Here is a 19,655-nt window from a genome sequence, read left to right as displayed (position 1 = left end):
GGGATTAGAACTTAAAATTTCTAAATCCTAAGATCTCAACATTAACCATTAGATCAAGACTTTGTCGGCGCAATGTGATAATTTCTGATAACATATGACAAGCATTGATTTAGGTGTATTACTGTAAATAAAACATTGAAAGTTCAGGCTGAGAGGCTGGTGCATGGTTTGTTGAGTCATTTAGAATTTCAGTGAAGTTCTAATTAACGAGTGTATCGATTGGATTTCAAGTTGGGAAATTCTTAATCGATATAATGATCATTTGTATCCTCTCTCCAGGTATGGTATTATTCATCTTACTTTGAACAAACCAACCATGAATATTTCGACCATACTTGCATCCCAAAAAAAGACTCTCATGGCTTGACCAGGCTCATTTGTACCCACTACCCAGCTCCTCCGACACTACTCGATCCAAGTTAAGCAAGAGCCTGCTAATTATCCAGCAAGTACCAAACCTTGGTTATAATACTTACCGGCTGGCGAGAACCACACCTAACACTTTTTCTTCCTTTTTAAAGCTGAAATCGGTGGGAAACATATGAACTACCACATAAGTAGTAGTGGTGTGTTGATGGGTTTCAGCAGATTTAGGTGATGGTCCATCATTCTTATTCAATAAATTGTTAGATCAGGTTGGTGGAACACAATTCTTGCCATTCTTGAATTGTACGTATTGCTGTCTTTTCTACTAATACAGGATTCCGTATTTTTGTAAGCTGCAGAAATTCTTGTCCTGTTAGAGAAGCCTGCCTAAACTGGCTTTAGGTATTCGTATATATATATATATATATATATATATAAGTCGTAAACGCCAATGATTTAATTACAGGCTCCAGCAAAAAATGATGTTGATATTCTCTGAATACTAGCTTGCACAGAAAAGGGTGCGCATCGCATGATCATTCTCTGAGATATACTCAGTACGTATACAAGACAGGGACGCACATGTTTGGTTTTGAAAGGAATTACTCATTCTTGATCTTCATCCTTGGTTTCATATCTTATCTTCTTCGATTTTTTTTTTTTTAATAATAGATAATAAACACACACACCCAGAATCTAAGGTAACTCCACAAATTTACTCAAAAGGCAATTGCTGACTTATGAGTAAACCTGAGAACCTTAAATCCTACACACACATACTTATCACCACCGACCGATGTGGGAACAAGGATTTTTGGGGGAAAGGGAATTGGGAAGGCAATGAACTTTGCTGTTTCCAACTAGTTAACGTCGCGAGTACTGCGAGACACCAACACTATAGTGTGTTTGGATTGTAAGTTATTTGAGATATTTTTACTATAGCACTTTTTGTGATGTGATGTATGTGAGATAAAAAGATAATTGGGAAGATAAAAAGGTGTATTGGAAATTGTAATAGTGATGTAAGCAAATATATTTGGACAAATAACTTACAATCCAAACACACCCTATAAGACACTAATTGGTACCATTGTTGAATAAGTATCGCTCATGGTTTTGATTGATTGGAACCATTGTAGCAGCACTTTCTTTCCTTTGAAGTGACGAAATCCGTAAAGAATCTTGAATTGTTTCAAGTTGGAGTTTGAAACCGTTTGTATACGTAAAAAGAAGTCTACCGCACTATTCCACATATATACGTATATATGCACCCTTTGTCTGCATTTCAAAATGCAACTCCAATTGCAACCGAAAGTCGATATTCTCTTGGTTTCGAGGTGAAATAGTGAAAGACTCAGAAAGACCAGACCAAACCGTGAGGGCCGAAGTGTAGATAGACAAAATGTGATCTACATGTGGATGCGAAAGTGTCCTGTATCCAGAATTTTGTCATTATGCTGTCAGGAATTATGATTGTCCTATTAATTCCTGCCACGTGCTTCGACAGTCAAGCATACTAGTAGTTTATATATATTACTCCTTGAACTAATTTATACTTTTAAATTTCCAAAACTTTGGGCGTATATGGAGCTTTTGTCTAATATTAATTTATTGATCTGATCTAACAATTGATGACCCCAGATGATTAAGTAATTAAGCCAGTCATTCAACAGCCATAGCAGGTTTCTTTGCTTTTCTTCCATTCCGTCGTGGTATGAAAAAAAAGGATATCGAATTATCGTAGCGTTAAAGAAAATCTGATAGTACAAAATTTCAATTTCAAGTCTTAATAACGTACGAGTTTTCTTATACTTGAATATAATAAGCTGCTCGTGGCTAAAGGAAGATGAAGCAGCATATGAGTGATGAATGAGTTTTTTTTTTTTTTTTTATCCGTTTACTTCATAAAGTAGCAATTGCTAATATATTGTTTCACCTTAAAAAGAACAGATACGAATTCACAACTGATAATTCAAGAATTAGCTCATAACGAGCGTGGCCTCATTTTCTTTCCTTTCTGTTTTATGTTGGAGAAAGGAAATTGCAGAAAAACTAAGCCTCGTTTGGATTAATTGCTTTTGGGGGTATTTTTGACAAATTTTATTGTAACAATGTATATGAAAAATTTTTACTATAAAAAATTTTTGAAATATTAAATATATTGTATGAATGAGATTTTTTTGAATTATTGTGTATTACTGTAACACTATATTTGAAAAACTTGTTTTTGAAAAAATGGTCAATTCACTCGGACCAGAATATTCTCTTTTTTTTTTTTGGTAGAGAAAAAAAAAAAACTAAAGACTCGTATAAATATAATAAATATATGTATTGACGACTATCGTCTGAGATAATACTTGTACACTTGCCAACTTGACTTGCTCATTATTGACTTGCAATTGCAGGCCTCTACTTTTTCCAGCGTCCTTTTTTTTATTGTGGTGGAGTTTGGCGCTGGCTGCCGATCGGCAAACAACAACAGCGGGAGCAGGGAGAGCGGGTTGGGTTGGGCCTGCCACTCCGAATTTTCCAATTTGATATTTTTGTTCTCTTGCGAAAACATATATATACTCCAGCAATTTTCAATAAGTACTTATTTGCCATTAAATTAAAGGTTGGTAGCCACTCAAAATTTAGGAATATGATGGTTTTGGCCTCACGTTTCATACCCAGGCTCCACTGGGGTTTATAAAGCTGAAACTGAAAGAGATTTTTCTTCTTTTTTTCCTTACTAAAATTGGAATGCAAGAAAATAGACCCTTTTTTTTTTTTTTGGTAAAAGATAATAGAACTTTTATCACGGTCCAGGAGGGAGTGAATAAAGAGAGTGATGTGCAGAAGCCGATGAGTGTGTCTGAATGGAAGATTGTCTGGAAATTTTTTTTGAGGTAATTAATGTAATACTTTTTAATGTGATATGTGTCAGATTAAAAAAATTGTTGTGAGTCCCCCCAAAAAAAAAAAAAAAACTGCTAGTAATGACAAAAGAAAGAAAGATTAGAAACTCAATTTGCAAAAAGAAAAAAGAAAGAAAAGAAACCTTGCCACTTCTTAGAATGGCTTAGCATAGTATACTATATATCTATAAAAATAATATATTGTCATAGAATACTAGAACGCGGAGAGTTCAGTTAACCCATGAACTTTGTCTTTTAAAAGGTGATGGAATCCAATTGAAAACTCCATCGCCTGTCTGGCCTGCTTTGCTTAAAGAAAAACTCAAAAGGAAGCCGGAGTGCACTAGCTGGGCTGATACTACTTTTTTATTTTCTGTTGCCCAGAATCAACAATGAAAAAGTCACTAGTCTCTTTTATATGTAGACTTTTAATTTAACCTCAATGTATCTTATTGGGATACACAGGACTCCCTATTGAAATTGCTTGTGAACTGTCAATCAATTTAGAAGAAAGCGGCACAAAATACTTCGTAGGATGGAGAAGGAATGGTGCTGTCAAGGATTAAAAAGAACCTTGAAAATTAGAATATGGCAGCATTGGTTGACAAAAACTAAAAAGTACACTACAGTTCTTTATTATGTAATAGTAATCTTCATCATGTTTTCTAAAGCTTGGTCTTGCTTATTATATATTATACTACTTTAGAAACCCAAAAAAAAAAAAAAAAAAAAAAAGAGCCTCTTCCAGGAAGAAAATTAAACAGAAAGCCCTTCTTCAATATTTATATGCAGTATCCATTTGTGCCTCTTCCAGTGTTCCTTGAAGAGTATGGTTCAGTGGATGCTACTATTATTTTTTATAACCATCACTTCAAGTCCAAGAGATCGGTTGAGTGCAACAAGAAAGAAGCGGAGACAGCTCGACGGGTAATACACATTGAATAAACTGATGATAAAGTCTCCACACCCAATTTGTGTAGTCCTACTCCCAAGTCGTTTGACAAATGACAGACACATAAAAACAAGTAAGAAGCTCAAAGTTTTGTCTTGATTACAGGTAGGTAACGCAATCAAATTTAAAATTCTTATACTCCACGTCGTTCATGATCAAAGTTCTGTTACTTTGGATTTTTCCCCAGCATTCTTTCTTGACTTTCTTCTCCCGTTCCTCATCAGCGGCGGCACATCTTCGCTTCCGATTGGTGCAATTAAACAAATAGAGTAGAATTCTAGTAGATGCCGCAATTATTATGGTACGTAAATTAAGTTGCTATTTCTGTTAAGTGCCTGGCTAAATTGGTATCATGAGTTTTTTGTACGTAAAACTTTGGGCTTAAGAGTAGTGCATCTCATGATAGGTGTGACCTTTTGCTGAGCTGGATTAATACCTTAGAATCAAAATTACAAGTTCTCAAAATTTGATGCATTTCCATGAAAGGCATCTGGAGAGTTTTTACCATTGATAGCTTGCACTTTTTTCTAAAAAAAAAAAAAGAAGAATGGCTAGAGCCCATTTGAATTGCTATTTTTTTTAGAGCTTTTGAAGAAAAATGTATTAGTATAACGATTTAATGTACGTAAGATAAAAAAATTAAAAGTTTTAAAGAAAAACTTGCATCCCAAACAAACAAGACTAAATTTGGAAAATCAAGGAATTGGTTCTAAATAATAGACACTAGTGAGGAATCCAGTACTAAACTCGATGTTGCAAGGTATCATGATTGTATGGATAATTGATGATTTTGTTCCAAAAGATGAGGGGTTCAAGGGACTGAGCATAATAGCAGTCAGTGCGTAAATCTAAGGGACTGTCATTTTCGTGCGACAACTTGTTAATCATGTTCAAACAGTGCCTACGCGACTGAGCATAATAGCAGTCAATGCGTAAATGTACGTTCGCATTGAATAGTAGCCGACAGTGATTCTCCGTCCTCCTTGTAAGTTGTAACATATAAATAATGATTTGAAACAGGGAGGAGTCCAGGAACCTAGTAAAAGACGGAACGGAATGGGATAACTTGATCAAGAAAGTACCTAAAACGAACGGAAACGAAGCAAATCACCAAATATCTCACAACTCCAGAAGTTATCCTTCACCCTTTAAAGACTTTTCCGGCGTTTGAATGAAGCTAAAGAATTCTAGCTAAAACAGGAAAAAAAAAATGAAAATACTCTACTAAATCCACACTAATTGATGCCACCACGTTCGTATGCCAGATGACTGTTAGAAATCTCACCCACACGTGTCAGGTCCTACCGTAACGGGATTGCTCATGTTGATTGCCGGCCATGAATCTCCAAAATCTTTGGGTCGATTAATTTCCAAATTGGCAAATTGCACTTTTTATAAGCGTAAGAAAACATTTCGCATTTTCGTCAAATTCTCCGCTTTGTCTATTTCAACCGAAACTAGTTAAAAAGATCTCGAGAAGGAGAAAAAGAAAAACTTCAATTGATTAAATGACGTATTTAACTAATTTTCCTTAAGTAAGTTGGCTACCGGACGGCACACGAAGATGTAATCCTAATGATCATATTTTTGGGATTCAAACTCTCGCACTTTGAATCAAATCCAAGTGGTGTGTAATTGTGCACCTTTTTTTTTTTGGTCTAGAAGTGAGTCTCTGTCCCTTTAACTTTTCTAGTCCAATTGAATCCTCTTTTATTATTGACTAACTTAGGAGTAGAAGTAAAATAGTGATAGATACATTGATAGTTAACAAAAAAAAAAAAAGAAAAGAAAATGACATATTTAGACTTTAGAGGTCATGCATATATGGTGGCATTGTTGACTTGGGCACCCATCTCCCGTCAACGAAGAATGAGACAGGCAGCGCGTTTTAGGAATTGTAACCAACACCCAACCCCCCCAATTTATTGTTTGAACATTGAAGCTTCGCCAGGGTACTGGGCACTACTATCCTAGATGATCATTCATGAGTAGGGTTGCTCGACTCGAGTTCGAGCTCGAATTCAAACTTAAACATATTCAATTTATTAGTTCTTGAGTGGATTCGATTATATATATATTTTTTATTTTAATAGTAAAATTATATATATTTATAATATTTTATTATTTATTAAAAAATATTATTTTATTTATTTTTAAAAAATAAAAAATTATTTTAATTTTTTAAAGTTCGAGGTCGAACTTTGCATTTTGAACTGGAGTTGAGTTCGAGATTCATAAAACTAAATTAAGAGTTAACTCGATTAAATCAAATCTCAACTCGACTCGTTTGTATCTCTATACAAGAGCAAAAGTGGTTTGTTTTCTTTTGTCCCCTTCTCTTTGGGGAAAAAAAAAGGAAAAAGTAGTTTACTTCACTGTCATTTTACTTCAAAAATTTTTCTTACATTTTTTAAACATAATCTTTTCATTTCATATACATCAAATCGATATACTATATATATATATATATATATATATATATATATATATATATATATATATATTTTTTTTTACAAAAACTATAGTAAATATCAAGCCAAACGGGGCCCAAGCTTTTTGGTGCATACAAATAAAGATGTTTTAAACTTGCATTAATTAGTAGCTTACGCATCATGTATTATTGGCTAGACGAAAGAGATCAGAGCATGCAAATTGTACTAATTAGCTGTTCCTGTGAAGAACAGGGGCATCTTAGTGCGAGATGACAAAGTCACTAATTACGAACTCCACACGGCCAATGACAGAAACAAATTAACTGACACCTAAACTACCTCTTTCAGTCACAGAAGCTGTCATTATTCTGCTTTCAAGATGTACTTAAGACAAACAAAGATTACATTATTATAAACGTGAAAATGTCACTTTACAAACAAGCTATAAAGTACTTGTTTTTTTTTCAAGAGATTTAAATATATTGAGAAGCAAAGGACCCCAAAGACGGAAACAGAAAGTAGACTAGACACCAACGTTATTTTCTTCCCCTTCTCTCCCCCTTTTTTCTCTTATAATTGTCACAACCCCCCCCCCCAAAAAGGAGTGCAGCAAAATAAGATACTAATGCATTACCAGTATGCTAACTCTAAGATGCGAGTAGAGGTGTGCAAAATCGAAAAATTTTGATTTATCGATCGAATTCGAATTGAATTCGATAATTCAGAATGAAAATCGGAAAATTCGATTTCGAATTGGTCGAATTCGGTAATGAAATTTTTTAAATCGGAATTTGAAATTCCTATTTCGATTTCAAATATGTTTTTCATATATATATATAAAAAATATATATAATATAACATTTATATTATAATAATAATTTTTATATTCATGAATTCGGTGAAATCGAAATTCCTATTTCGATTTCAATTTCGTTTTCACACATATATATAATATTTTTTTATATATATGTAATATAATATTTATATAACAATAATAATCATTTTTATATTCATGAATTCGGTGAAAATCAGAATTTATCGAATTCGGAATTGATGAATTCGAAATCGAAATCGATCGAAAATTCTGATACCAAAATTTCAAAAAATTTTGATTTCAAAGTTTCGAATTATCGATTTCGATTTCGATTTCGATTCACACCCCTCGAGTGCAAATGCGATAAAGTTCACTGCCATCGTACAAAATTCGTGCGATTCACGCACTTCACATTAGTACGGAATACAAGTCAGCAAAGGTTTTTAGCACCGACGACGGTTGCAAAACAAAATTAGCAGCAGCAGCAGTAGTACTATACTAGGAGAGATAAACCGCGCTTCGCGCGGTGGACTACAAAACGTAAATGCCCATAAAAGAATTAAAATTATGTAAATAGTAGTTGGGATTGCTGATAAGTAATTTTAGATACAAATTAACATTGAAGTTATACATATCGATTAACAATAGAAAAGTGTGGGATAAATGTAACAAGATAATCCGGTAACCGAGTTGTTCTCTTGTTTTGGAAAAGGAAATATCGTTACAGATACAAGAGGATTTGAAATTTGCAGAAATACTATACATTAGATGTGAAATGTATAATGCCATAGATACATGATTTCTTTTCGATCCCATGACCCTACTTACCCTAGTTCCCTAGTTTAATGCATAAACCGCGTATTAGCATAGTGCGGGAAAAAAATGCAGATGCCCAGTGTAATAAAATGATTTGTACATATTCAAAGTGGATCCATTTAATGGAATTGTTTGTGTCTGATGGAATTTAGTTACAGATTAACCAAAAAAAAACCTATAACAATTTCATGATAAACTAATTACATTGGCATAGAGCTTGAAACGCACAATGCATCTTTCCCCTATCCAAAAGCAATTTTGTTTCTGCTGTCCCCATGGCAAGATTTGCTAAGCTCTCCCGTGACAACCTAATCATGAAATTATAACGATAAAATCTTAGTATATATTCCATTACAGTTAGCAATGGATCTCGTCACCAATGCATGGAAACTGAAAATGGGTTAGGAGACATTGATTGATCCCAAAATAAACAAGATAACCTCGACAACTTTAAAACTTGTAATAGTCATACAAAATCTTAAACCAGCTTTTCCCCTCTTAAGAGAAGCATGATATATATTCTGTCCATTATTAAGTATCAAAGAAATGAGAAATAAAGCATCCTATAAGTTGTCAAGTTAGAGCAACTTGCATGGTAACTCATAATTCCACCAAAGCAGATAAATTAGCTATTCTGCTATTTCCAAAAAATTGAACTTAAAAGAATTCAGAATGCAATTTATTGCAGTATGGCCATCCATGTATGTCACCCAAAGGAAGAAATTGGAAATAGGTTAACTGGCAACAAATGATTCTAATCCAAAAGATAAATCCGACAAGTGCTAACTCCAAAATATCCAAACATGAAACTCATTCCGTTGTCGTAAAAGTGAAACATTGAAATAGCAACTATATTATTATTTTTTTTGGAGGAGGAGCAAGGAAGGGGCAGAACACAAAGTCAATGGAATGATCCTGAAATGCAAAAACAAAGTGGAAACTTATTCATTATAGGGAGGACATCTTTTTGTTATGTTAAAACAATACTCCATTCCAAAAGTTAGAGGGGCATTGACATGTAAGTTAGATTGCATAGTTGCTTTTATCCTTGGAGAAGCTCTAGATATTCTCATCTAAGAATAATGTGTCTTCTAGATCTAAAATTTAAAATCTTTTGTGACTGAAAAATTTAAGGTTTGATAGCTCAATTCTTCATTTAGCATATGATAAGAAGTATTAAGAAACTATAAATCATGAAGGGATATTTCTGTACCTATAAAGGCAAAACCAAGGTTTGTATAGAAGCCTTTATAGGGAAATTTTCTATGCTATAATAATTGAAACTTAATATTTGACACTTAATAATTGCTAAGGTTTTTCAGACTCCAGAAACACAGAACAAATGCAACTGATCATAAAGAAGTCCTATACTTCTAATCTTCAATTGAGAAAGAAAAGGAAAAACACAGAAGAGAAGGAACTGTATCGAGTCCTATACCTCAAGATGAGTGTATGCTATCTAAGCCAATTCTTGCTTACGTGAAACTGCTGCTTTCTTAACTTCAAAAAGAACTACTCAGTGCTGTATCCAATGCTCCCCAATTGATTATATCCTCTGGAAGGCCCATTGTAGGATTCAAAATCCAATTTAGTAAAATCACTTGTCAGGATTGTCGCATTAAGTTTCTGCTAAGGAAAAATATTCATGTAAATCAGGCGAAAATAGAGGTATAACGAAGTTTCATGTATTCATGTTAAAAACAAGAAATGGAAGTTATGAGCCAATCCCATAAGCCAGCCTGAGTGAATTGCTTGGGGATGGTAACATCTCCCATGGACATGGAACTACTAATATTGCCCGATGCCAAAATGCACTACTCCAATTACATCAAACAGATCCAATAGTAATACAAAATGATAAGGTTAACAGAAACCAATAGTGATACAAAGTAATTTAAAAGCTTCCATTTCAGTGAAGGTTTTCAAGAACAAGACAAAGCTTTTCTTTTGCTATACAGTTTGGAAACTGCAAATACTGATAAATCAGAATGTAAATATTCAAATCAAGAATAATTACAGCAACTATTAGTTGAAGTCCCAATTAGATAGAGAGAAGTCCTTTCAGCGGTATATTTGCACTCTAAAACAATGTCAATATGATTCTTTAGAAATTTGCAGATGTTTAGTGCACTTGAAACAATAATTCAAAATCAACATCTGGCATTGCAGCATAAGAAACACATAAGATGTCCAACCTTTGGAAGTCCTCCAATCCCAAATGCAATATCCAAAGCAAATGAAGCTGTGGACACAACTGGAACTTGTTTGACAGGGGCAGAGCGGCCAAGCCACATGATAGAACCTTTTCCAAATGATGCAGTGATCTGATAGTACTTGAGCACCAAATCTTTCTTTGACGTTTGACTTGGATTTTCTTCTACCTTCCATACAAAAAAAGACTTATATTCATAATGAACCAATGAAGCCAAAAAAAACAATTGATATTTTTCTATTGCAGAAAGAGCAAAATGTAGGTACTCTCAAGCAGGAATAACACAATCCCAGCCAAATGTAAAAAATATCAAACTCAACAAATTTCAGCAAAAGAGCTATACTTAAAAGAACTCATCTAATTCAAAGAATCACATGGGGGAAAAGGGTCAAGTGATTTTTACATTAAGAATGATGCATTTAATGTTAAAATACTCTAGGAGGGAGGTACAAGGCTAAAATATGGTAATACACTTGCATACTTTGGTGCTTTATAATTTTTTAGTGAACAGAAAACCCCAAAATATGGGGGAAAACATGCAATTGCCACATTAAATAAACAAGATGTTTGAAGTATTCAAACACTAAGCAAATATATGTATTAGTTTTAATTGGTACTGGGAAGGGGCTAAAGCCTAAAAAGATAGACTTTATATGCAAAAGTTATTTTACTTTATCTATTTTTGAAACCCATCAAAGTGATCACCAAGTTAAGAAGGTATGAAGACCAAATGCAAGTCAGTTCAGCAGGAAAATAAACTTCGGGTACCTTTTGGAGGAAAAGTAGGAGAGTTGAGTGTATGCCCCTAACAAGACTTTCCTATAAAGTCTGCATCAACAAACAACAAATTCATGTCATGACTCGTGAAGAAAATGAGAAACAAAATAAAAAAAGAAAAGCAGTACTAACTGAAAAATGATGTTAGAAAACGTATCAAACAAAAGACTTTTTCTTTATACAGTATGCAAGTTCAATAATTTTAAAAACAAGGAACAACTTCTGCAAGCTAGCAAAGTAAAGCATTTGGCTTTCGTAATTGATAGGAAATAATATTATAATCATTTATTCGCAGCTTCCAACTGCTAATAACAAGTATAAACACTATATTACACCTATAACTTCAAAAGAATAGTACAAACAAGACAAGGTAGCGTAAAAATGTTGAAACTCAACAAAGCTGTGAAAAACATATTTGAGAAAAAGCTGAAATTTTTTTAAAAAAATGCTTCAAATTTCTACAACGGGCCATTACCTATCATTAATCCTAACCAAATTGTTCTCCAAAAATACAAAGAAAATAAGAACAAAATCTGGTTTGGTGGGGAAATTACCGGAGAGAGAGGTTGCAAAAATAGAGGCATCCGAGAGAAGAAGCATTTCGAAGAAGCCTCGCCATCATATTCAAAGGCTTCCATCAAACCCAAAAATGTCATTGACCAAAAAGAAAATTTTTAAAAAAAAGACGAAGTACAGGAAAAAAGTAAATAAAACATAGAAATTAAGCACTTTATATTAGAAATTTCTGTTTGCCTCATATTGTTCAGTTTGCTGCATAGAAATAAATCTTTCAAAGGCCCTTTAGAAACGCATCAATACTTTCGCACATCCCAATTCAAAGGGCTTCTATGCATTTTAAAAAGGAAAAAAAAAAGATAAACACATAAGAAAATAAACAGAGGGGGCAAAGGGAGGTCTTGTAGAAAAGTTACCTGAACTGACGGAGGATAAACAGTTTCTTGTAGATTTTTTTTTTAAAAGATGAAGAGCAACCACATCAAAAAAGCCACCTGATTTGAAAAGGGTAAGAAAAATAAGGAACAATAATATAAAAAAATAATCTGATTTGAACGGAGAATGAAGGAGCTTTCTGAGAAAAAATATATATAACGAAGGAGAATAAATTTGGGAAAAACAAAGAAAAGTCCCAAGCCTTGAGCTAGAAATGATGCTGGCCACACGCTTTGGAGGATCTAGCACCAGGTTCTGAAATCTCCATCTCCTTCTTTTCATTCAATTTTTTATTCTCTTCCCCTTTGGCATTGAAACTAAGAGTAAGGAAACTACAAACTTACAAGAAAATAAGCAAAGAGCGAGGAGGCTTAAACGTACTGAAGATTTTGGCATTATAATCTTGGAAAGGAAAGGCAGGAAAGAAAAGCGGCGGCGGCGAGGCTTTGGAAAGGAAAGTCAGGAAAGAAGTATTTTGTGTGTCTAACCCTAAGCTGACAACCCGCGCTTCGCGCGAAAAAAAAAAATACTGAAGGCATGCTTATGGCACGTGACGACGACCAAAAGAAATGAACAGTAACGCCTTTGGCTCTTAGAGTGTTATGTTAAAAAAAAAAAAAAGAAGAAAGAAGTGGACAAGTACAAATATGACATACGAGCCCAGCCTGCCTACAGGGGAGGGCAGGTATTCCGACCAGTCCAAATACTTTTTGCTTTCTTCCGTTCCGCGCAAGTCTACCAAATAAATAAATATTTTTGGCCATTGTTTCGTCTGGTACCAATACTCCCTCCAACAGCACGCTGCAAAATAATCGCCTCATGTTTGTTGTCCACCAAGCGCTGGACTTTTGAGTTTTGAGTGAATCTAAAGATATTCTGCATAGGTGCAGGTATTTTAAAAAATGTTTTAACCATGAAAAAATTTCACTAATATATGCGAAAATGATAAAAATGATCTCCAAGTGGAGTAATTGCTTGGATTTTACTTATTATTAATTTGCAAATTTGTTTTTTTTTTTTAAGTTTAAAAAAGTCATCATCGTTTTTTTCCAAAAATGACCTTATTGAATTCACCATATTATTATTGTTTTCCTTCCTTGCTCTTTTTTTTTTTAAAAAAATCTTTTGTGGGGGTTTACCAAAAGTTAGTGGGCCAAAAATATTTTCCAAGTTTAAGAAAAACTTAAAAGGGTCAAAGTAAAACTTTTAGAAATGTTCTTCCTTGATTGATCAAACTATATACAGCCAACTGCTATCAACCACTCACAGAAGTGCTGTCGGCTACCACTGTTGATGGTGAAACTTACAGGCCATTCTCTGGTTTCTGCATGGATAACGATTTTGGTATCAAACAAATCTGAAAACGAGAAAAACCAAGAAGACTTGGTGATGTGAGATTGCGATGGCATCTATCTGGTCACTAGAGAACGGGTCTAGAACTATTTGGTAGGAGAGATCGAAGGCGCGGCCATGGGGAAAGGCAAGCTCCTATGGCCACGGGAATCATGAAAGAATTAGAAGAAAGGAGGCCCAGGCCATTAAAGGATTGGGAAAAAAAAGGAAACCCATACTGGGTGAGATGATGGAGCATTTTTCAGTGTGTTAAGGGAGTGAGAATTGGTGCTGGAAAATGGCGGAGGAAAGAGTACAGTGTTTGATTGACAAAAATAAGTGTGGGTAGTATAGGAATTTCAGATCTAATTTGGATGTTTTTCGAGATTAATTAAAAGCACGAGGACGTTAATCAATAAAAGAGAGAGAGAAAGAGAGGGTTTACTGTATTTTATTCAATTATAAACTCTACATTTTCCCTTCTTTTATAAGATTTGAAATTTACCTTTGAAAAAAAAAGAAAATAAAAAACCTGGCCTAATTTTTTTTTATTTTGTTATTTTTAAAACCAGGAGGACTAAAGTTGTAGTACGAGACAGACACTTACTGCTACTACAACCGCTTGAAAATATAACTGCCGGAGTGCCAGCCAAGAGGTTAAGAAATGAAGAAGAAGAAGGAGAGATCGTTTTTCACTTCACTCGACGGTTCATCGGAGTGCTGATCTGCGCTAGTATCTAAATCTTCCCGATTGGCGCCAGCAGAATCAGTGCTGTTTTTCGATATACGCAGTCCCTTCCCTTCCCGTCCCACTATTTTCACTTGTGAATTTGCTTTTCAGCCTTTTTCTCTGGTTGTGCTCTCTCCAACTCTGGTCTCCTGCTAGTCTCCTCTCGTGAACACTCTCTCTCTCTCTCTCTCTCTCTCTCTCTCCACAGCCCATTCCTATGCAAGAAAAGAAAAGGAGAAAAAGCCCTCTCTCACTATCCCCATCCCCTTCTTTCTCCACTGGAACAGGACTACTTTTGGCTCTCTTTTCTTCCCTTACTCTCTCTCCCCCCCTCTCTCTCTCCTAAGCGTTACACACACTCTCACACACTTGCTGGACACTCCCACCCCCCCCCTCCAGCACCAGTACACCCCCCATGATGATGATGGCATCTTACTTGAGACTCACTTTTGCTGATACTGAGGTCCCTCTCCAATTTTTTGTTAACACTGCTGCTGCTATTACTGGTACAACACTAGCAGCGGGAGCCATTCGCCGTCCACCAACTCATTCTTTCAAATTCTTTTTCTGGGTTTAGATAGAGCAGCCAAAATCCCCAAAATCCCAACCAACGATATTCCTTCCAATGGCAATGCAATTGTTTCCTCATTCTCATTCTGCTCTGCTTTTTCTTTCTCGTGCTTTGTTCTTTGCCTTTTTACTGGAGCTATTCACGCTGAGTCATCCTCGAGTTAACTCGGAACCCACTCAGGACAAGCAAGCCCTCCTTTCCTTCATTTCTCGGGTCCCTCACGAGAATCGCTTGCAGTGGAACTCCTCTGACTCTGCCTGCAACTGGGTCGGCGTCGGATGCAACACCAACCAGTCCTACGTCTACTCTTTGAGGCTTCCCGGAGTCGGCCTCGTCGGTCAAATTCCGGCCAACACCCTGGGCCGTCTGACTCAGCTCCGGGTCCTGAGTCTCCGCGCCAACCGGCTCACCGGTTCACTCCCCCCCGACTTCTCCAACCTCAAGGCCTTACGCAGCCTCTACCTCCAGAACAACCGGTTCTCCAGCGAGTTCCCGCCGAGTCTCTCCGAGTTGACTCGCCTGACTCGCTTGGACATCTCCCACAACAACTTCACCGGCTCAATCCCATTTTCCGTCAACAATTTAACCCGTTTAACTGGTCTATTTCTTGAAGACAATGGCTTTACCGGTACTCTCCCAAGCATTAACGCACCCCTAGCGCAATTCAATGTCTCCAATAACCGCCTCAATGGCTCAATCCCACAAACTCTGCAGAAATTTCCCGATTCTTCTTTCGCCGGTAACATTAATCTTTGTGGCGGCCCATTGCCCCCATGCAACCCATTTTTCCCCTCCCCAGCCCCCTCCCCTGCATCCCTTCCTCAATCTAATCCACCCCACAAAAAGTCCAAAAAGCTCTCGACCGCTGCGATAATCGGAATATCAGTGGCTGCCGGAGCATTGCTGCTCTTGTTGTTACTAGTCCTTCTACTTTGCCTATTACGCAGAAGAAAGCAGCAGCCCCCCAAAGCCCAGAAGCCTCCGTCAACTGCAAGGGCAGCTGGGGCAGGCGTTGGGGCAGTGGGAGGGGCAGCAGAGGCAGGGACATCTTCCTCTAAAGATGATGTCACCGGTGGCTCTGCCGGAGAAGAGAGGAATAAGCTGGTATTCTTTGATGGCGGAGGGTATAGCTTTGATTTGGAGGACTTGTTGAGGGCTTCTGCTGAGGTTTTGGGAAAAGGGAGTGTGGGGACTAGTTATAAGGCTGTTCTGGAAGAAGGTACAACTGTGGTGGTGAAGAGGCTGAAAGATGTGGTGGTGAGTAAGAAAGAGTTTGAGCAGCAATTGGAGGTCTTGGGAAAGATCAAGCATGATAATGTACTGCCTTTGAGAGCTTATTACTATTCCAAGGATGAGAAATTGTTGGTATCTGATTACATGCCTGCTGGTAGCTTATCTGCTTTGCTTCATGGTGAGTTCTTAATTACTACTAAATTTTCTGGATGTCCAACATGTTTTTCTTGGTTTACTGTGAAAAAATTGTTCTCTTTTAACTTTTTAACTAAATGGAGTGATGTTTTTGTTTGTAGATCAATTTTTCCTTGCTACATATTGTTAATTGAACCCGAATTTGGATACAGATGAAGTTGCGAAGTTCTGCAACTCTGGAAAGTTTTGATTTTTTTTTAAATCTATGTTTGCCTATACATCATTTTTAACTTGTGGATATGCCACTGACTCGCTGGGACTTCAAGCGCTCTTTCCTCTTGAAATTATTTGCTGCATTACTATCCTGATTGAAGAATTTTCTACTAACAAATGTGTGATGTCTGAATTTTCATGTCTCTGTCGATATGTGCTACATTTTTTAGACTTTTCTTTCAGATTTATGGATGCGATAAATGTATAGCTACATTTAATTCTCTGCTTGTCATGCTACTGATTGATTTCGAAAAGTCTAAAGACTGGGGCTTTTTTTCTTGTTTACACGCTTTTCTTCTCTTTCAATATGTTTTCATCTCCCTCGTGTTTCCATTCCCCCCAAAACCCACCCACCCACCCACCCCCCCCCCCCAAAAAAAAAAAAACCACCTCTTATTTCGGGTTTTGGGGGGTGTTGGTGTGGCGTGGCATGATGACTTCGAAACTTGAACAAATTGTGAGTGTTTCCTCTCCCCTCAATTATTGAGCGATTGCACTGCATTGTCTTACATGAAAATACTCTACTTTAAGAACTGCTGCTTTGTTTATTCATATTTTTGTTGTTGATCGGTTCAGATGTTGCGCAAATGTCTCATGTAACACCGTTAACCAGCTTATAACGTGCAGAGCTGCTCTTGTTTGAATTTGTTGCACTAGTTCTGCAACAATTTTGAAAGTTAGAATGCACTAGTGATTGTAGTTTTAAGTCCATTGCCATTATTTTACAGATTAACATCGTTGTTCTAACTTTGCAGTAGTACCTTTGCATACGACCAACATGCTTTCTCTGATAAATGATGATTGATTTAATAAAATGTTCTAAGACTGTAGATGTAGTCTTTGTCAAGATACGAAAATATTTTCTTTTTTCTCTTACAGTTGTATCACTGGGTCTGTTACTCTGTTTCCAGTTTTACCCAGATTGATAAATTTCAATTTTCAAAGCAGCTTTAAAATGGTAGTTATGACCTTTTCTGAAGTTGTGTCTTTCACGATATCTTCATAATGTATTCCTGTGTAAACCCCAATTACGCATCAAACCCATTTCGCCAAACGCAGTTCTGTGGTAAGGTGCTTGTAGCTATTTTGAAAAATTGAAAAGTGCGCTCCTCAATCACAACTAATGCTTATAATACTAATAATTGATGCACTGGTACCAGACATATTCTTTGGAAGTAAGCAACTGTGATTGTTTTTACTAAAATGTCTCAATCTTCTGATTCTTTCTTCACTGGCAATTTTCTTTCTTTTGAAGCCTTATTTTGATCCAAATTTGACACGGTAACTAAAGCTAAAATGTATTATCATTTCCTGGTCCTTTTGGTTCGGCTCATTTGCTATATGCGTATCCTTTGTTTAATTCTTTTTGTCGGGCAACAGTTGTGTAGATTAAGATTATCTTTTTGCCTGCTACTGTTTTCTATAGTTATGGAACTTCAATATACTCAAAACTATAATTTAGAACCCGATTATTGAATGGTGCTTTCTATGTTTCCAGGGAGCAGAGGGTCTGGTCGTACACCATTGGACTGGGATAGTAGGATGAGGATTGCCCTAGCTGCTGCTAGAGGCCTTGCGCACCTCCACGTTTCAGGAAAAGTAGTCCACGGCAACATTAAGTCGTCCAACGTCCTCCTCAAGCAAGAAAACCAGGACGCCTGTGTATCAGATTACGGGTTGAACCCACTGTTCTCCAACTCGAGCCCTCCCAATCACCGAGTTGCCGGCTACCGGGCTCCAGAAGTGCTTGAAACTCGCAGAGTCACATTTAAATCTGATGTGTACGGCTTTGGGGTATTGTTACTGGAGCTCTTAACGGGCAAAGCGCCAAATCAAGCTTCGTTAGGTGAAGAAGGCATTGATTTGCCTAGATGGGTCCAAAGTGTTGTTAGGGAGGAATGGACAGCTGAAGTATTCGACGTCGAGCTAATGAGATATCACAATGTGGAAGAAGAGATGGTGCAGCTTCTTCAAATAGGGATGGCATGCGTTGCTACCGTACCAGACCAAAGGCCCGCAATGCAAGAGGTGGTCAGAATGATTGAAGATATGAACAGAGGTGAAACAGACGATGGGCTACGGCAGTCCTCTGATGATCCCTCCAAAGGATCAGATAGCCACACACCTCAGGAGTCGAGGTCGTCACCTCGTGGTGTCACTCCCTAGTCCCTACCGGGTGGAAAATGGTAAAAATAAGATCGACATTTAGGGGAAATTGGAAATCACCAAAAAAAAAAAAAAGGAATAATGGTGTCACCCCAAAAAATTGCACAGTTCTTGGGGATTAAATTTGTAATAATGGGTTGACACCATTGTGTTTCTCTTTAGATTTTTTCGTAGGCAGGAATTTATTTTTTTCCCCTTTCTTGGTGGGGTTCAAATTGTGCATTAATTTTTTTTTTTTTTGTTTTTCCTTTTGGATGGGAGGGGGGGGGGGGATGCGGTGATAGTTGAAGATTTGAAGATTTAAATAGTTCCGTGGGAGTTGGGGGATTCCATGTACTGGTTGGAATTGACCATTCTGTGATTTACTAGTTGTTTTATATTTTTGATTTGATTCTTTGTTTAATAGAAACTACCGATTTTTAGTCAAAGACTGGAAGAATATATGCCTCCTTAGCGGATGCATCTGTCTTGGCTTGATTTGGGTAAACTACCATTTGGTCATTCTGCAACCATGTGACTGGAAATTGCCAACTGGTTTGTTGACAAACAATTCTACTTTGAAATTACAAAAAGATAGTAGCATACCAAGGCACATTCCGATACGTTTGATTGATGTCAAGGAGGATGCTGGCCGACGACGACTCGGTTACTGCAGGCGTCACCCTTCGCTCTCAGCCTCATTTGTTCTTTAGTATTACTTTTCTCTATGCACCACACTTCTTGATACTTCTTTGTCGCTGGCTACTTATCTAGTGAAGTTTCATCCTCATTGGTAAAAATGTCCTCTATCTTGAATAATTTGAAATCTCTTTTTGACTGGGGAACTGGTGCGTGTTGAAACTTGAATAGACCAAAATATGGGGCAATGGTTTTTTTTTTCTCTCCCTTTTGTTTTGGGTGTAAAATTGTTCAAGTAAATTCAGCTCTGATCATCATCATTATACTTTGGAGATCTTTTCATAAGAAAATAATCCGTTTTAATTACTAATTGAACTAAT

The 19,655-nt window shown here is 36.6% G+C and overlaps 1 protein-coding gene and 1 long non-coding RNA gene across 6 annotated transcripts; one reads left to right on the top strand and one right to left on the bottom strand.

Moving 5' to 3' along the window:
- Window positions 1-8,359: 8,359 nt before the first annotated feature.
- Window positions 8,360-12,827, bottom strand: LOC113694705 (uncharacterized). Of its 5 annotated transcripts, XR_011816840.1 has the most exons (7): window positions 12,420-12,811; window positions 12,199-12,276; window positions 11,821-11,897; window positions 11,258-11,317; window positions 10,473-10,658; window positions 9,716-9,903; window positions 8,360-8,585 (listed from the first exon to the last, which is right to left on the bottom strand). It is a non-coding gene; the product is annotated as an uncharacterized lncRNA (long non-coding RNA). The 5 variants fall into 5 exon arrangements; XR_011816839.1 differs by having other exon boundaries at window positions 9,716-9,906; window positions 12,199-12,827; XR_003449457.2 differs by having other exon boundaries at window positions 12,199-12,803.
- A 1,324-nt stretch (window positions 12,828-14,151) lies between these two features.
- Window positions 14,152-19,085, top strand: LOC113696232 (probable inactive receptor kinase At2g26730). Its single transcript, XM_027215639.2, has 2 exons — window positions 14,152-16,261; window positions 17,990-19,085. Exons 1-2 carry the CDS (start codon window positions 14,905-14,907, stop codon window positions 18,655-18,657), a joined length of 2,025 nt encoding a protein of 674 aa, XP_027071440.2. The 5' UTR covers window positions 14,152-14,904; the 3' UTR covers window positions 18,658-19,085.
- Window positions 19,086-19,655: the final 570 nt, after the last annotated feature.

The sequence above is a fragment of the Coffea arabica genome, chromosome 6e (assembly GCF_036785885.1).
Source record: "Coffea arabica cultivar ET-39 chromosome 6e, Coffea Arabica ET-39 HiFi, whole genome shotgun sequence".
NCBI lineage: Eukaryota > Viridiplantae > Streptophyta > Magnoliopsida > Gentianales > Rubiaceae > Coffea > Coffea arabica.
This window is presented reverse-complemented; position numbering and strand designations above follow the sequence as displayed.

Excerpts from the sequence above, each read along its gene's own strand:
- LOC113696232 (XM_027215639.2), top strand. The coding sequence starts at position 14,905 with ATGGCAATGCAATTGTTTCCTCATTCTCATTCTGCTCTGCTTTTTCTT. Across the intron at positions 16,262-17,989 it reads CTTATCTGCTTTGCTTCATG|GGAGCAGAGGGTCTGGTCGT; the intron begins GTGAGTTCTTAA and ends CTATGTTTCCAG.